This window comes from Terrapene carolina, unplaced genomic scaffold, assembly GCF_002925995.2.
Source record: "Terrapene carolina triunguis isolate 2854851 unplaced genomic scaffold, T_m_triunguis-2.0 Scaffold67, whole genome shotgun sequence".
In the NCBI taxonomy this organism is placed as follows: Eukaryota; Metazoa; Chordata; order Testudines; family Emydidae; genus Terrapene; species Terrapene triunguis.
The window spans coordinates 10,900,488-10,925,795 of NW_020664418.1; the positions used below are offsets into that span (position 1 = coordinate 10,900,488).

At 47.2% G+C, this 25,308-nt stretch overlaps 1 protein-coding gene across 2 annotated transcripts in view; it reads left to right on the forward strand.

Moving 5' to 3' along the window:
* TRIP4 (thyroid hormone receptor interactor 4) overlaps positions 1-25,308 on the forward strand; it is a 46,476-nt gene that overhangs the window by 13,752 nt on the left and 7,416 nt on the right. The window contains exons 7-12 of one of the 2 annotated variants that reach the window (XM_024213790.3): positions 2,752-2,967; positions 4,238-4,364; positions 5,759-5,946; positions 7,097-7,221; positions 8,730-8,821; positions 10,309-10,565. In XM_024213790.3, the coding sequence (XP_024069558.1) occupies positions 2,752-2,967; positions 4,238-4,364; positions 5,759-5,946; positions 7,097-7,221; positions 8,730-8,821; positions 10,309-10,404 (844 nt within the window). In that variant the 3' untranslated portion in view covers positions 10,405-10,565. Of the gene's footprint in view, positions 1-2,751; positions 2,968-4,237; positions 4,365-5,758; positions 5,947-7,096; positions 7,222-8,729; positions 8,822-10,308; positions 10,566-25,308 lie in introns of those variants that run through there. The other variant, XM_024213789.1, reaches the window with a different exon arrangement.

Genomic DNA, 25,308 nt, shown 5'->3' on the forward strand with positions numbered 1-25,308 from the left:
AGCTGGTGCCTCCTGCCCCAGATGGAGGCCCTGTAGTGGGGAAGGGGAGTCTAGTCTCTGTGACTCATCCAGTCCTAACCTCTCAGGTGAGACTTCCAGCAAGTGTGCACCCATTGTAGTAGTTTTGTCCACTAGGAATTGCACTGAAAGCATCTGTACGTTTCATATTGGCCACTGACCAGCCGGCAGGTGGTCACGCCAGTATTGTATACCGCTGAGAACAGTATTTCTGCTGGAAAACATGGTTCCTGTTTGGCTGTTGGACTTGAGATTGGTAGGGAAGCGGTACATCAGCTGGCTGGCTCAGTCACATGAAATCTGCCCAGATTCCCTGGCTCTCACAGGAATTTCTCTTTGGCCCACTGATGGTTCTTGTTTTGAGCTACAATCTTTTTTGTAGTGCTGCATTTTCTGCTTGTCCATCTTCCTCTTTCCCTCTGATGTTTTTTTCCCTCTGAACAGATTGTCTCTCTAAGTGGAGAATGTCCTTTAAAGGTGACCAGCAAAAGATATTAAAAAAAAAAATTGGTATTTTCCTCTTTTTTCTGCTGATGTGTTAAGAAGGCCTGAAATGGTGTGTGGTGGTTGTTTTTAAGTAGTTTTTTCTACTACCTTGCAATGATCAGGAATTTCAAGTCTGGTCTTCTCCTGTGCTGCTTTCTTAGGGGTCTCTGAGGATGTGTATTGTGAGCTCTTACAAGTTAGCTGTAGGTCAGCGTTGTTGAATCTTTAACAGACACACTCTTTCTTCCTCATGATCTGTAGCCATTGGAGTTCAATAGAGTTTTAAACAGCCAGAGTAAAGTTCCTTTCCCCTCTCAATTGCTGCCGCTTTCACTATCTTGTGATCTCATTTCATTAGTTCTCCCGGTCACCACAGGGTGTTCCAGGGCAGCCAAGACTTGAATTTCTAATATAAAAACAAGCAGAACAACTTTTTGCTGCTGTTGTTGGGTGGGGGGAGGTGTGGAAAGATTCAAGCCCATTCTCTCCCCCCCCCCCCCCATTTCCCTTTAAAGGAAAAGGGGGGGGGGGACTTTGCACAAGACAATGGTGTGAAAATTCCCCTGCTGAGATGGCCATCTTGCTCCATAACCACACACCTTAAATACCCTTTCAGCTACAGCTGATGTTTGAGTCTGTTCTGACAGCACTCGCCTTGCAGCAGCTGTGGGAACTCCGTGCTGGGGACTCTAAACCAGGGGTTCTCAATCTTTTTCTTTCTGAGCCCCACATCAACATGCTATAAAAACTCCAGGGCCCAATGGGGGCGGGAGGGGGGATTCAGGGCTCTGGGCCAATGGGGGGGGACGGACCCTTGGGCATAGGCGTAGTTTGACTTCTATTTGGGGTGGGCAAGGGTTGGCAGGACTCGGGCCAGCTCTGCATAGCGGGGTCCAGGGAGAGAGCGCCACATCCACCCCGTGACTCACCTCAGCAGGACACACAGCCTCTCTGGGTTGGGGGGGGGGGCGGGGGCGGAGCTGCCCCCGGACTGCCCCACTCTGGGTAAGTCACTGCAGTTGGGGAGGGGGGGGCAACACCCTTATGCCCCCCCACTCTGCCCATGGGCTCAGGGCTTCTGCCCACGGGGAGCGCCAGGGCTGGGGGCTTCAGTCCCGCGCTGCTCCCAGCTTGAGCGGAGGGGGCATGAGGGGCCGCTGAGGTACCCGGCTTCAGCCCCGCACCTGCTCCTGGCTTTGGGGGGAGTGGGGTGCTGGCTTCAGCCTCACGGTCACTCCTGGCTTCAGACTGGGGGAGGAGGGGGGGGCTGGCTTCATCCCCACGCTGCTCCAGCTTTTTTGGCGGGGGACAGACGCTGTCTTCAGCCCCCCCCCTCCCCCCAGCTTCTTTTATTGAAAAAGTGGAACAGCTTCAGTGAGAGAGATTGAGAGAGCCCAGCCCCAGAATCTCCCATAGCCCAGTGGCCTGTGTGAAATTCGCAGGTAGTTTTGGGTTGACAGGCTGCGTTGTGCAGTAGATAAACTCCTCACTATCATTGCCCTTCGAGACGTGTTCACAATCGCCTGGTGGAAGAAGTTTCATAACGAGTTAATTTTTCAAGCACTGTGTTGAGGCCAGGGGCCAGCCCGGTGATCTGTTGGCAGGGCTCTGCAGGAGCCTTGGGCTTAATTCCCTGTCTGGTCTCTCATCCCCTGCTAGGACTGTTCAGTCCCCTTCAACCAGAAGAATGGGGCTTACAAGGGAAAGGGGGCCTTAACCTAGGAAGGGCATGAGTGGGGGCAGATCTTGGGGATCTGTAAAGGATACTGAGGCAGCCTCTGTAGGGAACAAATCACACTCTACTATATCCATGCCACTACAACAGTGTGCACACCATGGGCTGAATGCAGCCCTGTGCCTGACCTGTTCGTTATAGAGCCTGCAGAGGATACAGGTTCTAGCATGTGATGCCCTGTCTCAATCCATGAGAGCTGCGTCCAGAGCTTGCTGTTGTGTGAGTCTCCCCAGGTTCTCCTCCGTATTTAAGATGGCAGTAGTTGTGATCTCTTTCCATTTTATTTCCTCGAGTTCCTGACAGGTTGCCAGCATGACCCCTAGAAGGGCAAAATTTCATGCCTCTGGCTTAGTGTTACTGACAAGCCATGTTCTCCAGAGACCACAAGGGAGTCGTGGGAGCACAGGGATGGGTGGCTGTGTGACTGACGCGATGTTCCCAGGTATGTCTGGGGCTGTTTGCTGTCGTACCTGGTACCACTCCGCTTTCTCTCTCTGGCTGTCTCTCACCAGTGTGCGCCGTACCCAAGTCATCGATGACGAGTCGGATTACTTTGCTACAGACTCCAACCAGTGGCTGTCCAAACAGGAGCGCGAGGCGCTGCAGAAGAGAGAGGAGGAGCTGCGAGAGCTGCGCCATGCTTCTCGACTTGCCAGAAAAATTACCATCGACTTTGCTGGCAGGCAGATCCTGGAGGAGCAGGACAGCATGGCTGAATATCACAGCAAGTGAGTAGGTGGCACCAGGCACCGAGCTGGCAGGGAGCAGAGTATGCTCCAGAGAGCAGAGAGAGGAGAATCACTATCTGTGATTGTTAGCAAGGCAGCTGAGCTACCGTCAGCAGCAACAGACGACAAACTGCGGAGCCCATTCTCTTGAGAGGCAGCCCTGCCACTCGGTTAGAATGTTCTGTGCTTCTCCCTGTATCTCATTGTTTGGGACAAACAGGATCCTGAGCTCTTAGCAACCAGTTTGCTCCTGCTGCTTATTTCCCCGTTTGCAATCTCATCCCTCTGTCTGTGATGTTGCAGACATCTGCCGTAGTCATGACAGCACAAACATAGAGTTTAGGGGTTTGTGCTTCAGGAGCAGATAGATGATGCTCCTAAGGAGCAAAAATCTGTTTGTGTGCAAATATGCGTAGTAATAAAGAAGAGGCAAAAAGGAAGCAATGATATAATAACTTGATGTTCTGTAGAGCTTTGCATCCCTGGGCATCTTCCAGACTCCCTGTAACAGGATCACTTCCCCCACAAATGAAATTCAGCATCCTCTGGGGTGGAACATGGCAACCAGTCTATGTGTACAGTACTGCCCCCCAGCTTTTAGGAGGTAGACTGAAGAATACCACATCCCAAATGGAGTTGCCCACATTAGGGTTTGGCCAGGCCACTGTGGCTCTCAGAAGGCAGGTCTAGTGGCTTGGACACAAGCCTGGGACGGTTTAAGTCTCTGCTCCGCCACAGACTTCTTGTGTGACCTTGGGCAAGTCACTTAGAGTGTCCGTGCCTCAGTTTCTCAACTGTAAAATTGGGATGTGCCATCATCCCCATCTCACAGGGCTGTTGAAGGCTGTGAGGCTCAGATACTACGGGGTGCCAGATAACCACTTTAGATAGAGTCTTGCTCTGTGACCAGTGTCCTGGGATTATTACTGACCAGGGATGATCTGGATGCCAATTTTACAGGGCTACCCTGGGCTGTGCAGGGCCATGCTCTCAGTACTGACTGTTCCTGCTGAATTGCACTCTGTCTGACTTACAGGCAGAACTGTCCTAAGCTGGCACGTTGGTCAGCGTTCCAGACCGGTAGCTCCCTGGGAGAACGCAGGGCAGAGCAGCTGTATATCTACAGCAGACATGCCTTGAGTGTCTGCGTGAGCCCGAGTATCAGAGTGAGGGAGGCAGCAGTGGAGCAGCCTGGCTGGGAGAGATGGCAGGAAGGGCTTCTGGGACGGGGAGGCCGGGAGGTATTAACATGGTTTGTGTCTCCTTGCAGGTTGGATGAAACGATCGATGCCATTAACTGTGGCACATTAAACAAGCCATCGAGGAGCCCCGAGGGGAAGTTTGAAGAGAGCTCTGGGCTTCTGGTGAATCCCCACCTTCTCCAGCCTGCCCCCTTGGTCAGTGCCAATTTCTGATTCCTTCCCGAGCAGTGACTGCCAAGAGACATGGGCCCAAGTATTATCAACACATGGGAAGTTACGGCATCTCTTCCCTGTCCCCCAGCCTCCTCTGTGGGATTAGGATCATCTGAGCTAGAGATGGACATGGCCAGCTAGGTGGCTTAGTCCATCCCAAACTCTCGGCCTGGGCAGGATTTTTGCCAGTGGCGTATTTAACCCTGAGCAGTGGGTTTCCTGCCCCTTTCTCAGCCTGATGCATCTCGCTCTTGGGAAGGTTTCCGGACATTCAGTCTAAAGGAGTTTCCCTTTTAACATTTCATTTATAAGAATCCACCAGGCAGATTTCAGTTGTGCCCCCTCGGTCACGGTCTCCACTTGCAAGTGTCCCTTCTAGTCTGTCCTTGGTTCCTGTGCACCATTTGTGCTCAGACACTTCCAAGCATTAATATACACTTGTTCTTAGTCTGTGACAGGCCATGCCAGATAATGCAAGTTAAACCCATCCCTGTCTTCATACCAGGCTTTGTGCCTCTCCTGCCTCCACTTAAGCTTTTTTCTACATCCAGGTATTTTTCGAGAGTTGTGGGAGCTCTTGGGCTATAGTTGGTTGGTTTTTCTCCTGCCCTCTCAAGAGGAAAAGGCTGTGATAAGTGGCCATGAGTACTGCTTGTGCACCCAGAAGGGGTCTGTGGCTGCATCAGAAGACTGGCTCTGAATGCCAATATCCCATATGACAATCCACAATGAGGGGGAGGATGCTACATCAGCAGATTGTCTGAACAATCCCTTTGGCCTCCCTTAAACTCTTCCCAGTGCAGGTGCCGCCAGCGGGGTGTTGCTCAGTTGTGAACACACTATGAATGTGCTGTCTATGCTTTGGGACACCGTCGGTTGATAGTTCTACTCTTTAAATCTGCCATTTAGTTCAAGGGCAGCCAATGTGAGGGTTACATAGAGCAGATTACAGTTTCCCTTGCTTTGACTGCTACCAAGGTGTGGCATGCAGAGACTCCAGGCTTCGGCATGCAGTGCTCCATTTGATGAGTGCTCTGCACTCCTTTGTATGCTTGGCTTGTGGTCTCTATGGGGGGCATGACAAAGGTGGCCACCTGGCCCACATCTTGCCCTGAGTGTCACTTGCACCATCCCAGGTTAGATTCTGTCCCCACTCCCTCCCCTTTGGGTTCAAGTCTGGCTTACCCAGCAGTATCCAGAGAATGATAAGAGCAGGGTTCTGATCCAGTGGGCCAAAGAATGGACAGATCTAATCCAGCAGGAGGGCTAGGCCATGGTGCCTTCTGCACTGTTGTTCTTAAGTAAAGGAAAAACTTAAAGTGATTTGGACCAAGAGTTAAACCTTCTGTTATGTGTTTGTTTTGAACATGCTGAAGTGGGTAGACCAGACTGGATTGCTCCTGCACAGAAAAACTGCCCATTCTGCAGAAACTGGGCATGAGTCTGCCTCCGAAAGGAACAGGTTACGGATTCAGGATCGAGAATTACAGGAGATCTCGGATGATGGCTGGTGTCTCAGCATGCACCAGCCTTGGGCTTCCTTGCTGGTAAAAGGAATCAAAAGGTAAAAAAAAGGCATGGAACTGTGATATGTTCTGAACAATATGCAGTTATGCCAACAGCTTTGTAATTGCCCCCCCCCCCCCCCCCCCCAACATAGTGCCTGCAATGAGAACAGTTCCCAAAACTCATACCATAAGGACAGAATTTAGTTACATTGCAGTGATGTTCTGATACATGCTGAGGACTCGGTGGCCCTAAGCTATTGCCTAGTACAGTCCCACTGGCACTTTCCATCTAGCTCTCTAATCGCACACACAGCCCGCTTCCCTGGGGGAAATGTTTGTGCAGGAAATGTACGAACAGGGAGCTGCACTTCTTCATCCGAGCATGCTGTTGGGTTCGGAGCTGAGCAGGCTGGAAAGAGCCAGCTTCTTTATGATGATAATTAACGAAGGCCTGAAAATACCCCAGTATTTTGCTATTTTTGTACAAATTCCTTGGTAGATAACTTGCAGCATCATGATGCTCCATGCCTAGGAGCTGGGTTCCTGAGGGAGGAGGTGTTACTAGACAAGCTTCTGCTTTACAAGGCAGTTTTCCAGACAAATCAGCTGCTGTTTCCCTGTTCCAGTGTAATTGGGGTGTCTTGGGAAATCCCTGAATTTCCGTAGATTTTTTTTTTCTGAAGTTTCTGAGGAGATGACTTTTAATTCTGAAAAGCAGACTTATCAGTTCCTCAGGCTGTAGAGACTTCAGATCCCACCTTACCGTGCTCCTAGATCTAAGCAGCCTGGGAATGCTGCAAGCCAGCCACTCTGATAAAGTTGGAGCCTTTCATGCTGTCCCCATAATCTCTGGGAGCTGCACCTAAAGAAAAGGGAAGACACTGACTGCTTTGTCTAAGTCTGTGGGCCACGTTGCCCATTAGATTGCATACTGACCACTGCCTAGCTCCTAGGAATACAGAGACTTGATTTCTGGGTACTGCAAAGTCAGAGTAGAGTGACTAACCACCTAAATAAGTCGCTTGATGAGATTCACTGACTCCAGAAGTCTTCTCACTAACAGCCCTCCTCACTGAAGAGGAAAACGCCCTTTCCCAGGGCAAAGCTTGGTAACAGGAGTCACAGGGTGAAACGTTCCATTGATGACTGGGCCATGTGGGATCTCAGCTGGTATGTCAGTTCTGCATTCTCTTCTGTTCACTCTAGGGTGGAGGGCAGGACCTGGTACACATCCCACAGAGGGCGGCTGTGGATAGCAGCTACTGCTAAAAGACCATCCCCTCAAGAAATCTCTGAGCTAGAGGCCACATACAGAATGCTGCTCCGTGAAGGTGAACCTCACTATTGAGTCTCTGATTTTGGTACCTTGAGCCGTGTAATGAGCAGAGGCAGGAAGCAGGCGCTCTTGGGCAGTTATCGCTGCTTCTCTCATTAACATTCCTTTCTCCTTTCAGTTCCCCTCTTCCTTTCTGCATTTTTTCAGCCAGAAGGGTGTCACGAAGCAGCTCAACCCTGTCCTCTTGACTAGTCAGAAGCTGTGAGCATTAGTGAATTGCATCTTACTTTGACAATACCTCCTGGCAGCAATGCCTCTTAGTTCTTGGTTCAGGCAATAGGTCATTGCTTGTGAATGGATGAAGGAGCTGGTGCGCTGAAGTTCAAATGCTGTCATACGTTCTGGCCTCCTGGAGGCCAGGAATAAAAAGCTGCAGGTTAGCATGCAGATCTCTCGCTCTTGTGAGGCTAGGTGAGTCTGAGGCATCAACCTGGTCCAGGCTGCATAGCCAGGGAGACGTCGCCTCTTGGTGCAGCACCTCTGGATATTAGTCAGCCCAGATGTGATGCCTAGGGATTTCCTTCTGCCTCATCAGAGCAAGGAACTGTGCATTCACTGTGCATCGGCCATACTGCTGCCTGAAAAGAGACAACAGGGGAGAGATGCACAAAAGCATGATGCTAACATCCCTCGCCAGGAGTGAGAGCCCCAAATCTCAGGCCATCTTGGCTTTTTGTGTGTTTGCTTTTAAAGCAGCATGGCCCAGTGGCTGGAGCACTGGACTGGGATTCAGGAGACCTGGGTTCTATTCTTGGCTCTGGCCTGCTGGGTAACCTTGGGTAAGTCACTTACCTGCTTTGTGCCTCAGTTTCCCCATCTGTAAAATGAGGATAATGATACTGACCTCCTTTGTAAAGTGCTTTGAGATCTACAAATGGAAGGTGCTTTACAAGAGCTAGAGTGTATTTTTATTAAGGTCACTTTGGCTCAGCTGGCAGTTGACAGTTGCTTCCATCTCCAAAGCACCGCATGATCTAAAATGCTGTATTGTGCTCATTGGCAGTTTCTGCTAAAGGGCTGGCTCAGGATTGGAATAATGGGAGTGGTGGATATCAGGATGGAGGTGCATGGACGGAGTGTATTGGGAGCCCCAGTACATTACAGCAGAGTTGTAGCAGGGCAGGATGGAGATGTGTTGGCAGAGCCATGCACAGTCTTTGTCTTTACCATCATCTGTCTGGCTTAAGCCAGTTCTCCAAGACATGTTTCCTAAGCAATGCACCATATGTCCCAAAATATGAAAGGAATTACAGAAAATAAACACTAAATAAACACTGATTTAGTTGGGGATTGGTCCTGCTTTGAGCAGGGGGTTGGACTCAGTGACCTGCTGAGGTCCCTTCCAACCCTGATATTCTATGATTCAAATTTTCTTGTGCCTCAAGAAGTTTGAGCGGAAGAGATGTGCAAATGAGCCTGTGTTTCCAGTTAAGAGCTTACTGAGAAATGGGACGATCACAGAGAGTGTGTGTGTGTTCAATCCTTTTCTTTCTCTTGACACAGATGTGGAATTTCCCAGAGATTATCCTTCTGGGTGCCTCCTGGGTTGCGTGGACTTGACTGATTGTCTATCACAAGAACAATTCAAGGAGCAGGTGAGTAAGGAAAACCAGCCTATCTGAGCTGACTTTTTAACTGTCTACATACTGATCTTCAGACTACCCTGACTTGTATCTGTACATTGATCCATGGGAAAGTAAGGAGAATACTGAAGAAAGGATTTAAATTAAGATGAGGAGAACCACTACTCTTGTGTGCATTGGGAAGAGAACACATTTCAGCAAGAGTTTCCCCTGAACCAGTGTGGAAAGTGGTCTAAGTGCTGGTACAGACTAGACAAAACAATGTTTGATGCTGCTGGGAGCATGATGGAATGCTGGTGGAAGCCAGTCTCTGGTATGGCTTTGGAAGTAGTTTTGTCAAGTCTACATTATTCTTATTGTCTCTGTTTAATCCAGTCAACACTGGTTCAGGGGAACCAATGCTGAAAGGTGTTCATGGCTTTCCTGGTGCCAACAAGGCTGTTGTGACAGACATGGCTCACCTGCACACTGATGGCACTCTGCAGACCGCTGTAGGAGAAGCACTGCTGTCCTGGATTAAAGCTATCCTCACTGCATTTCAGCTTTGTTTGGCACCAGCTGTATTAAGAGTTAGGAGCTTAAACTTCACACCAGTGTGACATCTGATTAAACACCATTTATTTCCTTGACTGGTCCCTATTAAGCAGAATTTATGTGAATGCTATCCCAGTTAAACAGCAGTCACTGCCAGTCCCTATCCATAGGTTAAGTGGATTCTTTGAGAAAGAAGCTGATAAAGTGGCTGTCCGGGAGAAGAATGCTTAAAGCAGAATGTACCGTAGCAGTGACTTTCCTTTGGGCTGTGGAGAAGCAGCTGATCAGTGTGACATCATTTCACATGAGGGAGAGCTCTGCTCCTCCCTCTTTCTTCCCCTCTCCCCCCAGCCCTGTGAGTTTATGCCAAGCAGAAGCAGGAAGAGTGGTGGTTGGGGACTAGAGATAAAGGCGACGTGCTGAACTGGATGGGATTTTTCTTTTCCCTGTCATCTGTTTGGCTTTTAGAATTGGGACAGGAGTGTTAGAATCTGAACAGCAGAGGGCGCCTTGGGACTGAGGTATCAGAAAGGCCACTTAAATGTCATGACCATGCAGCCTACCTAGAGTGACAGAATCCTAGGAAGTGAAGAAGGGAGTAGACGAATTAGATCATCACCTCCATCCCCTGGGGCCAGAGCATGATTGTTCCATACACTATATTAGCCAATGCCCTGTGCAGTCTGGTTTCAAATGAGGGCCTTTTTCCTTTCCCAGCTGCCGTCGGGAAACTTTCCCCAGTCTAATCAGGTGCACTGATAGGAGATATGATCTCCAGCCTATATTTTTTCTTTTTTTAATTGAATCCCATCACTCCTAATTCCACCCCATGGAAACGCCCTGGAAAATTCCTCTTCTTTCTTGGTGGTTATTCCCTGTAGGTACATGTAGACAGTTGTCATGGCGCTTCCCTAGTTTTTGTTAACACAAGCTGTATGTAATTAGCCTTTAATCTCTCCTCATAGATCAAGCCCTCCAGACTCTTCGTCAGCTCTGTTGCTGTCTCACAATTCCTTCCAGTTTGCTGTCATCTTTCTGTTTTGTTGAGGCACCAGAATTGAACACGTTATTCCAGGAGCAGTCTTGCCAGAACTGTATAATTTCCTTTCCTCTCCTTTCAGTGCTATGTTGCCTTTACATGTCCAGCCCAAAATCACACTGGCTTTTTGCTGTTACCATACTGTATTGTAAATGTATATAGTCTCTAATTTGCTGTTTCTTTCAGAATTAATGCTATCCACGAGTCACTATTTGTGGGTTTGGTATTTTTCCCCATATGTATTGGCTTGAATTTAATATGAAGACCTGAGTGTGGCTCCCACTTAAATCACTGATGAGGATGTCTACATTTAGTTGTTGCCTCTTGTCAATAATGAGTGTAGCTGAATCAGAGTGAAAACAGTTTAACTCTGAGTGTATGTAGAAGGGATGTAAATATTGTTTAAAAAGTTAACTGTTTAATTGCTTACAAAATATTTAATTTAAACGGTTAAGTGATTAAAGGGCCGGCCAGTGTGGCTGGGGCTGGGACCGCTCTGGCTGGTGCGCGGGGCCACTGGGGTTGGCGGGCCAGCTAATGTGGGGTCACTGGGGTTGACAGGCCGGCCCGGGGGTTAACGGTTAAGGCAGGTTAACATTTTACATCCCTAGTATGTAGACAGGACCAACCCACATTCAGCACTGCTGCATGCGATGTGGTTCTGTCTACTCTCATCTATTTTCAACACAGTTTTAGCAGCACCTGATACAGAAGCTGGCTGTTGCAATGGGTCCCTTTCCTAGTGCAGACAAATCCCTGTTGGCTTCAGGGTAAGCGGGGTGGAGCATCTAGTTTTCTGCACACTTGTATCTGTATCATAGGAGAAAATATTTTAAAAACCTACAATACAGTAAGATAAACAGTGCAAACCTGGCAGCAGAGATCCCTCCATGAGAGCAAGACATGCTAGACTTCTTCGCCAACATTCTCCTTTGATTATCTGCCCCCACCCCCTCAGCTCCCATTTGATACTTCTTTCACATTTCCAGGAAATGGAGTAATTACACAGATCCCATGTAACCACATCAGTGGATGATGGTTTGAAAATTTAATAATTGCCCAATATGCACATTGCCTGGTGATGGAGGCCACGTTTTTTTCAAGATCGACAAGTTTGATTTTACTTGTCTAATCTTTTCTGTAGGTAAAGGTGATTCTTTTTCCTAGCTGTTTGCTTCCTCTGTCAGGTTATTAATGAAGTTTAGTAAAACCCAGCTCTTAATTTCCAGGACACCCTGCTGCTGTTTTTCACTCCGCCTCATCCTTTAATATTTACATTACAGATTTGCTCAGAAGGCTAAGTCAGAATGAGGCCCTGTTGTGCTGAACAAACAGATGGGTAGAGATGGTCCCTACCTCAGAGACCTCACAGTCTAATTGGCGTATTCTTTATTAGTTGTTAATTTGAGGACTTACAAGTTTACAGTATACATACAGTATGTTCAGTTCACTGCTGTGGGCCCAATCCTTCAGCCCTTACTAAGGTGTAGTTTTTGCATGACTGGTCGTATTGATTTCAGTGCAGCAATTTGCATGATTAAGGACTAACTGTATGAGGAAGAGTTGCAGTATTGGGTCCTGTGTTAATGGCGTGCCCGGGAGCTTAGGGGTGGGGTGGGTGGGGAAGAAAGATGGTCTTAAGGCTAAAATCACCACAGACCTGCAATCAGGTGGCATGGGCGCTAAGCCCAGCTGTGCTACTGATTTGCTGTGTGAACATGGGCAAGTCACTTAACCTCTCTGTGCCTGTTTCTCTATCTGTAAGATGGAATACTGCTTCCCTGGCAGAAGTGGTGTGAAGCTGATGTCATTCCTTGTGATCCTTGGATAGGGTACAAAGGGTTATCATCAGATACAACATCCACCTGATACGAATGGTTTGAATTGCACTGGCAACAGTAGAGTGAAGCTATAACTGCTCCCGTCACTCAGCCTGGTTACCGGTCTGCTCTGCTGCTCAGACAGCCCAAGATGTGGCAGGCTTAACTCTGAATGTCTGGGCTATGCTGACAGATCTCCCATCTTCTTGGAGTGTGTTCTGGGTTCACTTGCTTTCATTAATGGGAGCCTCAAAAAATGGAAATTCAACTCCAAATGGTCCCTTTGTTGCACTTAGCTGTGCTAATGGTGACCTGCCAAGAGTTAAGAGGCTGCTTTTCCCTACTCCAGGCTGACGTCACCAACACCTCAAGCAGAGCAGAGAGCTGCCTTCCTTTTCCTGTATTAGGTGTTAGTGAGCTCATCAGTTGTAACTGGGGAAACACAGAATGCTACAGGCAGGCCTTGGCAGGGAAATAAAGAACCAGATGATTTACAATTAATGCACTGAGATCTATTCATATTCTGTTGATGATCTGAGATCTAAACCAGCTTTTATTTTAATTACCAAAAAGCATTTTCATATCAGCTATTTAGGTATTTCTAAATGGTTTTGAAAGTGGGTAGGTATACCTGTAACTACAGGTAGATCAAACCTTGGTATTAAATACCAGATAATAATGCTGGAAAGAAATTAGGAATTTACATTTCACATGTGAGTGAAAAATCACCTGCCACTTTAAATCTGTGTAAGGGGGCTTTGCTAAATTTTTTGTGCCTGAAGGGCAAGTGTGCCTTTTCAGTAGGCTTCACTTTTCCCACTCCGCTGAGTTTGAACCTGGTGCTCCAAAAATACTAGGGTGCCAGGAATACAAGAAACAATTCATATCCCATGCAGGAATACAATAAATAAGTCTTGCTGTACTTAGGATCCAGAAGATAACATTCTTAGGAATGTTTACAGATGAGAGACTAAGGGCAAGTCTACACTATAGCGCTACATCCGCACAGCTGCACCGATGCAGTTATGCCGCTGTAGCACATCTGGTGAAGACATGCTATGCTGATGGTAGAGCGTTCTCTTGTCGGCATAATTACTCCAGCTCCGCAAGAGGTGGAAGCTATATCGGCTATATCCACTGACATAGCGCCGGTGTGGACAGTGCTTAGGTCACTGTAACTTGCGTCGCTCATGGGGGTGTCTTTTTCACACCCTTGAGCGACGTAAGTTAGGTTGATTTAAGCGGTACTGTAGACCAGTCCCAATACACGCTAGTAATCAGCCCCTGAACAAGAAATCAAAGAGAGAAAAACACATCTCAGGAACACAGTAACTGAATTATATAACATAAAATAGTGAAACTATATAGATATGTAAAGACGTAAATAACATCTCCGGAACATGTGAATGTAAAATGAGTGCAAGTCCTAAGTATTTTATTCTAAAAGTCCAAAAGAAAAGTCACACTGATGCAGTATTGCCAATTCCAAGTGTTCTGAAATCATCAGATTTTAAAAAAAAAAAACCACCAGTAAATTTGGAATTTTTATTTGTCCTCTGGGTTTTGAGCCTTTAGGATACGCTCCAGTCATGTTTCAAACTTTTCTCTGTAACCATGAATGTCATTCTCCCCTCCCACCCACCCACCCACCCCCTTTTTTTTTTTTAAAGAAAACTGAGATTCTCATTCAGTTATCTGACCCCAAGGGCTGGGACTTTAAGGACACCAAATATTGTGAGCCTCATGATAAAATTGTGAGAGTTGGCAACATTTCAGAGGAGTTATCCCGGGGGATCTGCAAAGACCCTCTCACGTTTCAGTTTCTGACTGTAAAAGTTTCTTGACACAGGGTTCAAACAAGAGGGTTATGTGTGAGAGGCAGTGGCAACCCACACCTGAAAACACCTGTCTGTTGGTGTGTGTGTACTTTCTGTGGGGGTAGGAATTCCATCTCAGATCTCGGGTGATCTGTGTTTTGAAGATGGAGTAATAACGTTGTTTCTCACTGTGGCAGTTAACACCTTCTACTTCCTGATGAGAGTCTGCTAAGTTGTACATGTCTACCATTAAAAAGGTCTCCACAAGGATTTGAGATTTGTTTGGAACTTGACTAGCCTGGTGCAGAAAGTAGTGTATCTATGCCACAGTTAACAATTGTAGCTAGCATCCATGCCCTTCTAACTCAGGGGCCCACAAAATTAGCAGTGTCTGAACCTGCATTGATCACATGTAATCTAATTCCAGATCAGGTTGTATTAGGTCTAATTCTGGCTTGCAGAGACCTACAGATGGTGCAAAGAGCATGTGTATACCAACCCTCCTGTTTGAGATTTCTCAGTATACTTTTCCAGGCAAGAGAGTCCTCCTCCAGGGTCTTGCTTATCTGTGACAAAGTAGAGCAAATTAGGGATACGGTTAATTTGGATTTTAGTCCTCCAGGGCCTTTAGAATTTTTCCTTATCCAAAGCTCTCTAGTTTTCAGAAGAGCTTGTTCTGATACTCTAGCTTCTCAGCATAAGCCAGCAGATATAAAAAATTTACTGCTCAAATCTGCTAAGATGCAGGAGAAATTGCCAGTTGATGATTAATTTAGGAACACATTAGCATGCCAAAAGGAACTGAATGTTGGTTTTACAGCATTTGATAGAGGCTTGCATGCCCTCTTCTCTGGTTTCAGAGACCCTGGGGAAGAACTGAGGCTAAAGCCGAAGCATATGACTTAATTAATGGTGATTGTAGATTTAGCCTTTGCTACTATTTTAGCAAGCTAGTCAGTGGTTTGGGACTTAACATTGCTCTCAAACACAGTCCACACTCTACGGAGAGTCAAAACTCACCTCCTTCTTGATATTTGATTTTACTGACAGTAAATATAAGGTAACAAAATTCAATTCAAACTTTCCTAGACTTTGGTGCTTCTAGAGTTCCTCCCTCCAGACTGCTCAGCCCTCACCCTAGATCTTCAATTTCTAGAGAACAAGTCCCAGCTCCCTTATTCCAGGGTGGGGTAATGAACCATCTGCTCTAGTAAATCATTAAACTTTTGAAGTTTGCTGATGATACCAAGCTGGGAGGGTTTGCAAGTGCTTTGGAGGATAGGATTAAAATTCAAAATGATCTGGAAAAATGATGTGAAGTAAATAGGATGAAATTCAATAAGGACAAATGTGGAGTACTCCACTTAGGAAGGAACGATCAGTTGCACACATACAAAATGGGAAATGAATGCCTAGGAATGAGTACTGTGGAAAGGGATCTGGGAGTTATAGTGGGTCGCAAGCTAAATATGGGTGAACAATGTAACACTGGGGGGGGGAAAAGCGGACATCATTCTGGGATATATTAACAGGAGTGTTGTAAGCAAGACACAAGAAGTAATTCTTTCGCTCTACTCCGCGCTGATACAGCCTCCACTGGAGTATTGTGTCCAGTTCTGCATGCCACATTTCAGGAAAGGTGTGGACAAATTGGAGAAAGTCCAGAGAAGAGCAACAAAAATGATTAAAGGTCTAGAAAACATGACCTATGAGGGAAGATTGAAAAAATTGGATTTGTTTAGTCTGGAGAAGAGAAGACCAAAGGGGGACACGATAACAGTTTTCAAGTACATAAAAGGTTGTTACAAGGAGGAGGGAGAAAAATTGTTCTCCTTAACCTCTGAGGATAGGACAAGAAGTTGCCATGAAGGAGGTTTAGGTTGCACATTAGGAAAAACTTCCTAACTGTCAGGGTGGTTAAGCACTGGAACAAATTGCCTAGGGAGGTTGTGGAATCTCCATCATCGGAGATTTTTAAGAACAGGTTAGATAAACACCTGTCAGGAATGGTCTACTTATAACATAGTCCTGCCTTGAGTTCAGGGGACTGGAGTAGATAACCTCTCAAGGTCCCTTCCAGTCCTACACTTCTATGATTAGAGCCCTCTTAGCATTCCACAGCTGGAGCAGCAGGTGAGAAGTTGGATTGTTTCAGGCAAACACTGCTGGCTTGCTACAAGGTCCTGCTAAAGACTGGATCCAAAAGGTAAACTCTGCTCAGTGACATAGATTTAAAAGGCTAGGGAATTACCCACAAGTGAAAAATTATCGTGTGTGTGTGAGAGAGAAGAATATTTTAGCTGTTACTCAACACAGTTAATATAGTTCAAATACAAATGTGCAAGGACTGCACATACTTAGATAAGCCTTCACCACCATGTAATTAATACATTTCATACCCCCAAACAGGTCAATCTTTCCAAATCCATTTATAAAAATATCTGGATTCCACCAATACATCCCACTGTGAGAACTGGTGGAACTCTGATATCATTTAATCAACAATATCTAAAACAAAGAGCATGCATCCAACAATTTGCTTTCATTACAGAGCAATGCTAGGGGGCAAAGCCAAGGCTGGTTAGGTAGAGTGATAGTGAGTGATGAAGTTTACCAGACCAGGGAGTTGGGTGGATACATTAATTGTTAATTTCTAGCCAAGGGTCTTTATGGGATTGTTTATGGCATTAGCTGGACTCTGCTGTATCACTTTTTTCCTTGACCCTTTGCTAACGCGGTTCTTGGTATTTGAATAATTAATTCCTCAGTAATCATTTATAAAAGGACTTTATTCTGGTGACAGAAGCATTCCCACAATGCTACCATGAGTTGCTAAGGCAGAAGGAAGCACTCTTTCCCCCACCATTCCAGTCCTCTGTTTTCTTCCTGCTCCCGCCTTTTGTTTGACCATAAGAGAGGATGGCATGGAACAAGAAAATGTGTGAAATGTGCCTTTCGGCCTTTATACTGGTGAATGTTTTTCCAATTCCACCCAGTTTCTCCTGTTGGTCATCAGTCATCCAATAAATGTGTTGAACCCAACCAAATGTAGCTTGCTTGGCTCACCACAGGCAGGTGTTTTTCCAGGTAGGGAATAGAGTTGCTGAAGGCTTCAGTGGCACTCAGTCACTTGGCAGTGGTGAGCCTGGGCGTTGGGAAAGCAGAAGAGGACGGCTCACAGTCCAGGTTGTCTGGCGCTCTTGAATCCTCCAAGCCTTCTGAGAACAGAGCAGTGTGGGTCTGTTCAGCATTTTAAAATCAAATGCCGTTCAACTAGTTTAAATGTTCATCTACCTTTTGAAGCCCCATTCCTATTAAATCATAATTACTTCCCCCTGCACCTTGCACAACCAAGCTACAGCCTGTGATGCAGATCTGGGCTGGGAACTCTGATGCAGAGAGCACCTCAGGAAAGTAGTGGTGCTTGACTTGAAAAGGGCGTCCTGGAGAGAATCCAGCAGTGCTCCACGCCTATCCTCCCTCCTGCTCGTGGATCTGATTGTGCTCCGGAATAGTGGAATACTGCACAAGCAGGCAGAGGAAAACGCGACACCTGAGGGGCATAGTTGTGGGAAGAAGGGGAAATGAAGGCAGCCTAGCAAAGTTCCTTGTGCAGCCCCATGAAAGGAGCCTGTGCTGCTTGCCAGCATATGATCCACCAGCAGCAGATGTAAGCTCTCAAAAACAGCAGGGAGAATGTTGACTGCAACAATGCATCAAGGCTGTGGTTTGTAACCTCTGTGGTAAGGCAGTTAACTTTTTTTAACAAAGACATTATGATTGCCAAATCCATAACCATTAGCAGCTGTGGTTCTGAGCTGTTCCTTCCTCACTCGTTGCAGTCTAGACCGAACAGGCTTTCAAACTAAAGTTTGGCTGGCAGCTTTTGTTGTTGTTTTGTAATCTTCCTTTTCCTTCTGCCAGTCCTGTCAAACTGAGTGGAATATCACTGATTAGCTGCTTCCTAACCCAGCCTGCCCCAGCACTGCACCGAAGCACTTCCCTTCCTCTCAGCCATAGGGCTAATGCAGTGGCTTTGGACAGTTATCTGGGTTCTCGATCCCAGGGAGGTGGTAAATGGGGCATCAGCAATGAGAGTCCAGATCTCTGGCAAGAATACTGGATACTTTGTTTCTGGACTAGTAAACTTGGCATTGAAGTTTGGCCTCCCCTCCCGCCCATCAGGGAAGCTCTTTGCTCATCGCAATCAATAGACTTTCTGGGGAAGTGAGAAATTAGAGAAGATAGTGACAGATGAAACAGCAATCAGAGCAGAGAACATCTCTGAAAATGCAAAGTTCCAGTATCCCCCAATGTGTTGTGAGAGAAACCAATGTCTCAGGTGTAACAGTTTGCACTCACCTAGCTCCTTCAATCCAGTATTTTATTGGTGGGAAACTGAGGCAGGGAGAGGTGAAGTATCTTGCCCAAGGTGTCATGGAAAGTGACTAAAAGTGGCACCACCCTCACCGACAGACCTGCTCTCCATGCGTATTCAGCACCAGGGCTGCTGACTTTCTGAGCCAAAGAAGCCCTGCAGTGCCATGTCTGGCCCAGGCACCATGAACAGAACAGTTCATTGAGTTCCAGCTGCTGGGTCCAATTCTGCCTTCAGTTACACCTGGGCAACCCTGTGGAAGACTTTGGTGTGGCTGAGAGGACAGTATGGCCAACAGAATCTTGATTACTGGTGCTTAGGTATGAGCCAGAATAATTCCAGCACTTCTCTGAGGCCAGGCGGACTTCGCAGCACTTGCAGTCAGAGAAACACACCTTCTGACTGGTAAATTCCAGCATGTTTCCTCCGTGAAGCCACTGAGATGAGAACGGAACCCCAGGAGGCCATTCTTAGCTTTGCTTTTCAGACTAGAGCTTCCCTCGAGCCTCCTGAAGACAGAATCAAGGACGGGGGATTTTCAAGATCCCAGAGAAAAGTAACGGAGACTGTGACTGGCCAGGAACAGGATGTTACACTCATATGCAGTGCCTGGAACAGGAACCTGGCTAGATTGCATGATTTGCCCAAGGAATAATCTGAAAATTCTAGCATTCTATGTAGGGGTTGTTTGGGATAAGAAGCATCTGGCGCCATTTCTCCTGCTTCCAGGCCCTGCAGCTAACAGAGCTAGAGAGGATTATTCTGAAAATGGTGCTTTAAAGTTGAAGCTTGATCTGGCAAAAGGACATTGACACACAAAAAATGGATGATCATTGGAACATTTGTTTCCTGTTTGCCCTGTTGTTGTTATAGCACCATTATTTTGCATGGTGGAAACCCGGCCCTGAAAAGTAATATCAACACCAGATGAACACTGCCCACACAGATAACATTTCTCCTTTAAAACTGGGCATTTCCAAGTCCAGATCCCTTCCGTGGAATGGCCCCCAGAAGCCAAGCTGATCCATCACTATACCAACACTTTGCCTTTCTCTGTTTTTCATCAGATGCTCTCAAAGTGGCTTACGAACACTGACGAATGGCTCTGGGTTTCACAGGTGGGGAAGGTCGCACAGTGGCACAGCTAGGAATAGATCTGGGATCTCCCATGCTAACCACTAGAGCAGGGGTGGCCAACCTGAGCCTGAGAAGGAGCCAGAATTTACCAATGTACATTGCCAAAGAGCCACAGTAATACATCAGCAGCCCCTCATCAGCTCCCCCCAACTCCTAGTGCCTCCCACCTGATCAGCGCCTCCCCCTCCCTCCCGATCAGCTGTTTCATGGGGTGCAGGAGGCTCGGGGGAGGAGCGAGGGCATAGCAGGCTCGGGACAGGGCCTGTGGCAGAGCCAGGGGTTGAGCAGTGTACCCCCCTGGCACAGTGGAAAATTGGCACCTGTAGCTCCAGCCCTGCAGTCGGTGCCTATACAAGGAACCGCATATTAACTTCTGAAGAGCCGCATGTGGCTCCGGAGCCACAGGTTGGCCACCCCTGCACTAGACTGTACTGAAGTTGTTGCTTGCTGCCTGTGTGTTTTTGCCCCAGTCCTGGCCTTCTGGAGTACAAAAAAGAAAGGGATCTAGATAAGCATTGGTGTAATTTTACTGGTCTCTAGTTCCCTGGGCTGCCTCTCAGCCGTTGGTCACATTTGTGATGGGGTTGGAAAGCAGGTTACAAGTGCTGGCATAAATGCCGCTGTTTGGCTGCGGCTCCCATGCTGCTTGCCAGAAACTGCTGACTATTTTTTTTTCTGTTTTGGAAACCGCTACAGCAACATTTTCTAGCTGGATGGTGAGCAATTTCCCTCAGGAGAGGAGGAGAAAATGGCTGTTTAGTAGTTAATTACCTGTTATGTTAGTCTGACAGCGATGAAGCTTATGAGGCATGAAAGAAGAGTGGATCTGCCTTTCCCACAAATCACACTGAAAACTGGGTGAAGTCAGTTGCCCGGTGGCCAAGCACGCTCCCAAACTTCTCCCGGCTGTCCTCTGTCGCAAGCACGCCATTCAGCCCTTGCATTCCTCTTGCAGGGAACGCTTTGCTTCCCAGCCTCCTGACTTGGGGACAGCCAAGTGGCTTCTCATAACTCTTGGAGCAGGCAGCACAGAGTATGGGATGTTTCTGCCTGCCACAGATGGCTGATTTATTGACACACAGGCCCCGCCACAGCAGCCCTGTGCTCTTTCCGAGGGGCTGAATCACTGCCAAGATGTTTTTGAACTGGATTTCATGGTGAGAAATAACCCAGCTCTGATGTCAGCACATGGGCTCTGCTGGCCTTTATTCCTTCCAGACAGCCTTGCTTTCCGGTGCAGCCTCTTTTATTTTGTAGCACTGAGGGGAGATAAAGCCCTGACATCAGAACAGATGGCAGCTGCTCTCAGAGACTACAGGTCCCAGCGTGCAGTTTTCTCCATCTTCATTCAATTAGCATGGGACCTGTACAGCTCCATATTAAAGATGGCAGGCTGCACTGCAGAGCTCTGTAGGCCGGCCTTTTTTTGAGGCAAAGACAGGAAAGGAACTGGGCTTATTAACACATTATTTTATACCTTGGTCTTTTCTGGGGCATTCGTTTATTTCCTTCTGCTTTCCTGTCTGGAGACCTCAGTCACACCAAAAGAATAGCCTTCACTAGTAAAACTGCCTGGGAAAGGTTTTGCTCCCTGCTTTGTTCTCTAGAACCTCTGCTCCATCATGGGTTGTGCCTTTGTTTTCTGATAGGATTGGACCACACCAGGTCTCTCTCAGGTCTCATGTTGCAGTGCGGACGCGATTAAAAAAAAAATAACCACCCCGAACGAGGCGCTGTCTATACTGGCGCTTTTCAGCACTAAAACTTTTGTCGCTCGGGGTGTGTTTTTTCACACCCCTGAACGACTAAAGTTTTAGCGCTGAAAGTGGCAGTGTAGACACAGCCTTGGTGATTTGTGTTCCCCTAGCACTTTTCTTTCCTTGATTGTTTCAGTTCCGCCCTCCTTGGTTTGTGACACCTTTTAGACGGGCAAACTCAGCACTGTAGAGCCAGGGACTTGGAGATGGGGGTGGGGAGAGCCCCATTCAGGCTGACAACATAGTAACAGTTTACAGGCTTCCAAGGAAGCTGTGTCCAGCCCTCCTTAGCCGGAAGGGTAATCAGCCAGAGGTGAGGAAGTGAGGGTGGGGGAATACAAGGAGAAATGGGATGAGGGAGCAGGAATACCCTGTGTAAAATAATATGAAAATTCAAATATTCTAGTATGAGAAGGAGATGGGAAAAAATCTGAATGAGTCAGGTTGTCTGTTGTGTCCAGTTTGTGCTGGGTGCAGCAGAGAGAGGGAGCTGTGAGGGGCTACTCTGAACGCTCTCAGTTAGTAAGAGTCCCCTGGGGATCATCCTCCAGCTGAAAATAGCTGGAGTGCAGTGTGCTCCAGTTGTGCCTCCTTCTCAGGTGGGCTACAGGAAGAGTGGCATAGGAGTCAATGGCATCAATCTATGCCTGCTGGCGATTCTCGTGCCAGGGGAATCCCAGCTTGAGTGGTGCAGTCAGTCTTTGCTTCCTTTATGCTGCTAAGCTGCACGAGCGAGCAGAGTAGGCCAAGAGTATCTGACCCAGTGTTTGTTGCCAAATGTGTTATGTCCAAGTGTCTCTGGGGTAGTCTGCACCCCCACAGCTACAGCTATTGCTCTCAGTTCCTCCCCTTCCTGGCCTCTTTCAGGGTTTCCACTGCTCCCCTGAATTAAGACAAAGTGCAGAAAATTGTCGCTTAGCTAAGTTTGACTGGATGAAAATGCCCCCGTGGAACAGGGCCCTGAGTGTCAGAGGTAGTGGGCTTGTGTCCCTGCTAACTCAGATGACCTGTCTGCCCCTCTACTCCTTTTACTGTGGGCTGGCTGAGCTGGGAAGTCTGCCCAGGCCTCTTAACATTGCTGGTCACAGCATGCTGGGGAGAGGTCAATAGCAAAGAGGTGGAAACATTCGGTATGGTGGATTCCATCCTGCATCCTGATTGTTTTGGCTGTGTGGAGTGGCTGATAGCCACCTGCTGTGTGTTAGAACTTCTGAATCTATAGGGAGTGTGGGAGCTGTAGGCAGCCCGCCTTCTGTGGAGCTGACTAGATAGCTGACTTCCAGCTGGTACTGAGATGCTGCATTTAGCCTCAAGCTCTGTCTGCTTGTTTAGCAGGAGAAAAGGATCTCCTTAATTCCTCCTAGTGCTAGTAACAAACTCAGGTCCCCCCAGTGCTCTTGTTTAGACTGGGGTTTGCATCTTTCTGGTGTGGGTGGAATGAGCCAGGAATTCCTGGCTTCTGTACGAGTCGCTGTGCTCATCTAGTTCTAGATCATGTTTGGGGTTTGCCATTAGCTTTGTTTGAGTCCACTTGTAGTGGAGAGGAGAGACATTCCAGTTGCCTCGGTGAAGCAGCAGGAGGGGTCAGACGTACAGTCCAAGGTAACGGGGTCAGATAAAGGAATTACATATAACTAAGCAAAGGGGTAACTAGCACTTAGAAACCTCAGTCCCATTGAAAGTCAGGGAGTTAGGTTCCTACGTGCCTAAGTCACTTCTGAAAAAATTGGACTTTTGCTCCTAACTCAGTTAGGCACTTACGAAAACTGTACCTTTGTGTTCTACTGCCAGCATCTCTGTCAGACAGCACAAGCTGAAAAGCAAAAAGTAGGGGAGCTAGAATGCCTGGCGGTAGAAGAGACAGCTCAGAAGCGTGGCAGGATAAATATCAGTGGGATTCTCTAGTACTGGGATCTGAATTATTCAGGAAGGACAGATGAAGTCGTAGAAGTGAGGGAGTGCCGCTGCACCCACAAGATTCCATAGTATCTGGTGAGATAGAAGTTCTGACTAGAGAGCATCATACATCATGACCCAATTGGTACAGATGCCGAGTCAGAAGAATACAGACATATATCAGTTATATTGCATGCCCCCAGGTCAGGCTACTGATAGCCCAAGAGGTTGGGAGAGGAAAACATGCTTGCTCAAATAGCAATAATGGGAGGCTTCAGCTAGTCAATGTTAACTGCTCCAAAGATGTTTACGTCCCTAGGGCTGGTGATCCAGTAGAGTAGGTGATTGTGCATGCCTTGGTCCACCAGATTTAGCAAATAGCCTCCTCCATTATGCTCAAGTGCATTTCTAAATTGACACTTCAGTCATTGGTGTCTCTCTCTCCAGTCTGGTCTCATAATTTGGTTGCAATCTAAAACATCCAGTAAGAATCAGGGTTCACTTAGGTAACTTATTAGCTTTACTAGTTCTATCACGAATGTAATTGGTGCACAGTGGGGTGCCCCCAACCTTTGCACAGCTGGGGGCTGCTTTGGCACTTTTCTCAGAGCCTCAGGTCTGTACACTGTGTTGGTATAAATCAAAGGAGTAATTGGGCCCAGTACACAGACTGACAAAGCTCTGTTGATGCCTCATCCACAACTCTCCCGAACGCATTCAGCCTCGGGAAGCCTTGTACACCGTTCCTACATGCTGCTTCACACCATGCCGCCCGCTGGTGTGGCCTGAGCACCTCTTCTTCCATCCAGAACGCACACTAATAGCCCAGCTTGACAGTGTGCAACTAATGGGACATCAGCGTGGCCGAGAACAGGGCGGCACAATGAACAAGGCAGATACAACTGCTGCTGAACCGGCAAACGGACCTCGGAATTCCACAGGGGGAAATCTCACTGGTGGGGGGGGCAGGTAGAACCAATCAGATGAGAAGGAAGCTTTGCCTAAGTTCTCATGCCTGCAAAAATTCCTGCTGGCAAAAAGTTCTGCTTCAGCAAAACACTGTCCTTTTCAGAGTCAGTGCAAGGAAAACCAAAGCTCTTGAGCCAGTGAATTGTCAAGTATGTAGGCTCATGCCTTTGACTTTTGTAACCTCCATGCTGCCATAACAGCCCACTGCCCTACTGGGGGAAGTGGGAAGAGCGCACAAGGTGAGGTTTAAGGATGGGTGTTGATTACTGTTGGAATGCTGTGTGTGCACACGTACATGTCCAGTTATGTGTGTCATTATCAGCCCAGGTGTGTGTCATTATCAGACTATACTTTCTCTAGCAGTCTAGCATTAGAGAGGTTATTTTATCCCTGTATTTGGCACTGACGTGCCTGCTGCTGGAATCCTGTGTCCAGATCTGGTGCCCACAATTCAAGAAGGATGTGGATAAACTGGAAAGGGGTTCAGAGAAGAGCCACAAAAATGATTAAAAGATTAGAAAACCTGCCTTATAGTGATGGATTCAAGGAGCTCAATCTATTTAGTTTAACAAACAGAAAATTAAGGAGTGACTTTATCACACTCTGTAAGTACCTACATGGGAAACAAGCCCATTACCAAATATTTTTCAGTCTTTTCAATCCTGAAGCCTGGGGATTGGTAACCCTTGAGACTGTATCCTACCAACTTGTAACTGCAGATGTCTCAGTGTGTGTGTTTGGTATATGTTCTCTTACTCATCTAGGATCTTAAACAGTGTCTAATTTTTATTTTTATTTTTACAAGAGCTTTGCAGTTCACCTTCTAAACATCAGTGCAACTGGACTACGTCCAGACAGAGCTTCAGTGGATTCCCTTTCTTGGTGAAGCCTTCCTTTTTGGCTAGCGAGAGAAGGGCTCTGTTGACTGTTTTTCCTGTACAAATTCCCCAGATGTTTTCATTGCACTGAAGTTGCTTTACACAAGTTCCTTCCAGAAGATGGCCTGGATTTCAAAAGGAGAAAACAGTTCTCCTCCCCAACTGCATCTGGGTGCTAGCTCCTCTTTAAACTGCAGACCGACTCCTAGTGTCACGTTAGTCTGAGGGTATGTATACACTGCAGTCAGAGGGGTGACTGCAGCATGTGTAGACA